Below are 5,095 nucleotides of genomic sequence, written 5' to 3'. Positions count from 1 at the left end.
TCGCCTGGCGCGCCCGCGGCCCTAGCCCGTCCCGTCTCGTCGCACGCGGCCCAAGCCCCTGGCCCGCCCGAGGCGCAGCCGAGACCCTCTCCCCGCTTATCCAAACCAGTCGCCCTGTCGGCGGGGTTGGCCGCTCGGGGATCGCTGTGTCCCGTGGCGCGACGTCTCTGCCCTCCGTGCCAGACTGTGAACGCTGTGATTAACTCAGTGGATAATTAGCTGTGCATCCCTGAGCGAGCTACCTGATTTCTTTGGACCTCAGTTTCTGCTACTGGAAAACGGATCCCTTGATCTGCAGAGACCTTTAAGCTCTGGGACCCCTTGGGAACGCAGTTAGCTCTCACTTAACTGAGCACGGTATGAAGCCCCTGGCTTCCAGCCTTGCTGGGCAGTGGCTCCCTGGAGGTCCTGAACCCATCCCAATCCTGCCCATCCTGTGGAGGGCCTGGCCGGTGCACAGTAAGGTGGAGAGGAACTCAGATCTGGCGCAGCTCCCTTGAGCGCTCCCTCCACGGGGAATTGCTTCTCAGAGAACCCCGGGAGACGGGAGCGGGGGCTGAGGGAAGCGAAGGGATGCCCAGGAGGATGTGTGAGTGGATGGTACCATACTTGCCTTCCGCGTTTGTGTGAAGGGCTCTCTCTTTCTCTCCCCACATAGCTTCGGAAGGAGTATGGGGCCAACGTGCTTCCTGCATTCCCCCCAAAGAAGCTCTTCTCCCTGACACCTGCTGAGGTAGAGCAGAGGCGTGAGCAGTTAGAGAAGTACATGCAAGCTGGTGAGTGGCTGGAAGAAAACTGAGGCCCCTGTGCTGAGGTGTGGGGAGAACTTGCAGGCTGCTGGCTCGTGGAAGGTCCTGGCTAAGTTCTGGACCTGGGAAGCCTTTCTGTTTTTTAATTAGCAAAGTAAATGGTCTACAAAGATGTGTAACCGTATACTAGCAAAGCAACTTAGATACAAACACCTACAAGAGATGCTGATGTAACGCTGAGGAGTCTTAGTTTAGACTGGTGGGGAGAAACTAATCTGTTTCTGATGTGCTTAGATTAACATCACTGTTATTTTCCTGGTTCTGTAGACGACTCGCCTAGATGGCAGCCAGGGGTGGGGCAGGTGAGGGTTTATGCCAACAGTGAGTGAGGTGAGGCCAGCTGGGGGATGTGGCTGGCCCGCAGCCCAAAAGGGAGTCAGGGCCTACTGAGAAGAGGCCTCGGAGCCAAGAGAGAGCGCCAGGTCTCTGACATGACCCTTTTGTCACACAGTCCGGCAAGACCCATTGCTTGGGAGCAGCGAGACCTTCAACAGCTTCCTGCGCCGGGCACAACAGGTAGGGCTTGGGAGGGGCCAGGATAGGACCTTGCTGGAAGACCACGTGACCTCAGTGGTTGGCTCCAGAGGAGTCGTCCTGGCACCTTTTTACTTTTTTTGGTTTTTTTTGAGTCGGAGTCTCACTCTGTCACCCGGGCTGGAGTGCAGTGGCACGCTCACAGCCACCACAGCCTCAACCTGCTGGGCTCAGGTGATCCTTCCGCTTCAGCCTTCCAAGTAGCTGAAACTACAGGCGTGTGTCACCACACCCGACTAATTTTATGATTTACTGTACAGATGAGATCTCACCAGGTTGCTCAGGCTGGTTTCGAACCCCTGGGCTCAAACAATCATCTCTCTTTGGCCTCCCAGAGTGCTGGGATTGCAGGTGTGAGCCACCGTGCCCAGCCACCTTTTTACTTTTCTAACGGCATGGAATTCTGCTATACTGACAGACTCGAGGAAATCCCAGCCTGTATTTAAGCAGTTGAGAAAAAAGGCACTAGAGGGATCTGGAAGCAGAGTGAGAGCACGTTGGGTGTTGACAGGCAGCACCTCCATCCCCTCTCTCCTCCACGGCACAGGAGACACAGCAGGTACCCACAGAGGAGGTCTCCTTGGAAGTGCTGCTCAGCAGCGGGCAGAAAGTTCTGGTCAACGTGCTCACTTCAGACCAGACGGAGGATGTCCTGGAGGTGAGGTGCTTGCCCACAATGCCCCTCATCCCCTGCACTCTCCTCCTGGGCTCGGTGTGACGGGAACTGTCCCGTGGGTGACGAGGTGTGCTGCTGTCCTGTCTCCAGGCCGTGGCCGCAAAACTGGATCTTCCGGATGACTTGATTGGATACTTCAGTTTATTCTTGGTCCGAGTAAAAGAGGATGGAGCCTTTTCTTGTGAGTTTCTCTGGCCTTGGCTGCTTCCCCCAAGACAGAGCATTTCCTCAAAGCACTCTTCCTTGATTTCCCTTGTTTTGGGTCTTATGGCATCTTCTTTCTTTTCAACCCGTAGTTGTACGGAAGTTGCAAGAGTTTGAGCTGCCTTATGTTTCTGTCACCAGCCTTCGGAGTCAAGAGTACAAGATTGTGCTGAGGAAGAGGTCAGAGCTAGCCTGCAGAGGGCGGGTACTGTATGGGATCATTGGGGCACATGCTGAGAGAATGACCTGGACATGGGGGCACGGTGCTGAGCTTTCACCGGGCCTCCAGGCACCCTGCCGAGCCCACCATCGCCCCAGACTGCTCCCGTTGGGCCATTTTCTGTTCTGCCTCTTGCCTCACCCCAGCTCAGCCCTATTATCCTTCCACCCCTTGCTCCCACAGTTACTGGGACTCTGCCTATGATGACGACGTCATGGAGAACCGGGTTGGCCTGAACCTGCTTTATGCTCAGGTGAGCTTGGAGCTGCCGGTGTCCCACTCTCGCTTCACACTCTGGTTCCCAGCCACAGAAGAGTTCCTAAAACACTGTCAGGGCTGCCTTTCTAAAGCTGCTAAGATTAAGAACTCCCTCAGGCTCAGTGGCTCATCCTGTAATCCCACGCCTTTGGGAGCCCGCGGGTTCAAGACCCGCCTGGGCAACTTGGCGAGACCTCATCTCTACAATAAATCAAAATGAGCCGGGCGTGGTAGCACGCGCCTGTAGTTCCAGCTACTTGGAAGGCTGAGGCGGAAGGATTGCCAGAGCCCAGCAGGTTGAGGCTGCGGTGGCCAGAAGCGGCCACTGCACTCCTGTCTGGGTGACAGAGTGAGATTCCAACTCAAAAAAAAAAAAAAAAGAACTTCCTGCAGAGGCCACTCAGGCATGGGGCTAAGAACAAGGTAACCACAGACACATTCCTCAGACTGATTGGGACCCCCTCCCCCAATGCTGTCTCCACCGTAGACAGTATCAGATATTGAGCACGGGTGGATCTTGGTCACCAAGGAACAGCACCGGCAGCTGAAGTCTCTGCAAGAGAAGGTCTCCAAGAAGGAGGTGAGCCCTGCTGTCTCCCCCACAAGGGCTTGCTTTTTCAGAGCTGCCTGTTCCCCCTCCTAGTCCACCCCACATGGCAATCATCTTTCAGTTCCTGAGGTTGGCTCAGACACTGCGGCACTACGGCTACCTGCGCTTCGATGCCTGTGTGGCTGACTTCCCAGAGAAGGACTGCCCTGTGGTGGTGAGCGCAGGCAACAGTGAGCTCAGCCTGCAGCTCCGCCTGCCTGGCCAGCAGCTCCGGGAAGGCTCCTTCCGGGTCACCCGCATGCGATGCTGGCGGGTCACCTCCTCCGTGAGTTGGGCTGGACGGGAGGCCTGGTGAGCCCCAAGCTTCAGAAACGGGCCGCCACGGGTCCAGGTGAGTTCAGCCTGCTTCTCCTTCCTCTCCTAGGTGCCACTGCCCAATGGAGGCGCAAGTAGCCCGGGCCGGGGCCGAGGCGAGGTGCGCCTGGAGCTAGCCTTTGAATACCTCATGAGCAAGGACCGGCTGCAGTGGGTCACCATCACCAGCCCCCAGGTGCGTGCCCACTCTCAGTCCCCTGGAGCCCCGGAGGTGCCTGAGTCGGGGGCCTCCAGGGCTCCATGCACGGGGCTGGGCTGGCCACTGGGGCTGAGTATACCCCTCCCGCAGGCCATCATGATGAGCATCTGCCTGCAGTCCATGGTGGACGAGCTGATGGTGAAGAAGTCGGGCGGCAGCATCAGGAAGGTGGGCAGAGCAGCCGTGCCCCCCCCTTTGTCCTGGGGTGGGCTCCTTGTGGGACGGGACAGGGTCTGGCCCTCACCGTACCTCGTGTCTGTCCCCAGATGCTGCGCCGGCGGGTGGGGGGCCCCCTGCGACGCTCCGACAGCCAGCAGGCAGTGAAGTCCCCGCCACTGCTTGTGAGTATCCCCAGGCCAGCTCCCCCTCAGCTTGAGTATCCCCAGGCTGCCCCTCCCCCCACCAGGCTCTGACGCCTCTGTCTCCGCTTCCCCAGGAGTCACCTGATGCCAACCGGGAGTCTGTGGTCAAACTCTCAGTGAGTGTGGGGGATGGTGAGGTAGGGGCACGTGGGGACCACGCGGGCTCGAGCTTGACCCCACCCTGCCTCTGTTTCAGAGCAAGCTGAGTGCTGTGAGCTTGCGGGGAATTGGCAGTCCCAGCACGGATGCCAGCGCCAGTGCTGTCCACGGCAATTTTGCCTTCGAGGGCATTGGCGATGAGGACCTGTAAGCCTCCACAGCCTGGAAGTCCGCCCTCTGCACTAGAGGATTCACAGAAACTCGCCCTGTGCCTGTGACCCCAAGCCGGAGGGTCTCTTCCTTCCCCTTCCTGCCTTCCCCTTTTTCCTCTCAGCCAGGGCCTCCTAACTCCCTTCTCCTGGGCTGGCTGCACAAAAGATCATCCCCTCTTTCTTCAGAGCTGGCCCTTGATGCCAAATCAGCATTTAGTATTTTGCACAAAGCCCAAGGGACCATGGCTACCTGCCTTGGGAGGAACCACAGCCCCAGGGCAGCTTCTGGCGCCACGGGCTCGGGCCCAGGGGATGGGCAGAGGTCTGTGTATGCCTGGACCGGCTCCCCACCATTAAACTCAGCCTGACTGCTGCCTACCTCTGGCTGCCTTTCACTGCCCCTGCGTGGCTTGCCAGGCTGCTCTGCGGAGGGCGGGCCAGACTGTGCTTGCCAGCGCAGCACAGACTGGCGCCGTTAGTGTCTCCTTTATTATAAAGCACAGAAATAAGTTAAACAAACAGGTGGGAGGCCGGGTGTCCCATCAGTCCATCCACAGCCCCTGGGAGCTTGGAGGCAAACACAGGCCCTTCTCAGAG

The 5,095-nt window shown here is 58.2% G+C and overlaps 1 protein-coding gene across 2 annotated transcripts; it reads left to right on the top strand.

Moving 5' to 3' along the window:
- The first annotated feature begins 299 nt into the window (after positions 1-299).
- On the top strand, positions 300-4,876 carry SNX17 (sorting nexin 17). Of its 2 annotated transcripts, XM_008049245.2 has the most exons (14): positions 300-357; positions 659-776; positions 1,261-1,325; positions 1,891-2,001; positions 2,110-2,200; positions 2,316-2,403; positions 2,627-2,696; positions 3,189-3,281; positions 3,373-3,576; positions 3,676-3,801; positions 3,916-3,993; positions 4,092-4,166; positions 4,262-4,303; positions 4,384-4,876. In XM_008049245.2, exons 2-14 carry the CDS (start codon positions 767-769, stop codon positions 4,495-4,497), a joined length of 1,167 nt encoding a protein of 388 aa, XP_008047436.1. In that variant the 5' UTR covers positions 300-357; positions 659-766; the 3' UTR covers positions 4,498-4,876. The 2 variants fall into 2 exon arrangements, with proteins under 2 accessions (XP_008047436.1, XP_021563811.1); XM_021708136.1 differs by lacking the exon at positions 300-357 and having other exon boundaries at positions 651-776.
- Positions 4,877-5,095: the final 219 nt, after the last annotated feature.

This window comes from Carlito syrichta, unplaced genomic scaffold (genome assembly GCF_000164805.1).
Source record: "Carlito syrichta isolate Samal-C Ts95f unplaced genomic scaffold, Tarsius_syrichta-2.0.1 Scaffold130881, whole genome shotgun sequence".
NCBI classification, from domain to species: domain Eukaryota; kingdom Metazoa; phylum Chordata; class Mammalia; order Primates; family Tarsiidae; genus Carlito; species Carlito syrichta.
Note: the sequence above shows the minus strand (reverse complement) of the source record. Positions and strands in the feature narration are given on the sequence as shown.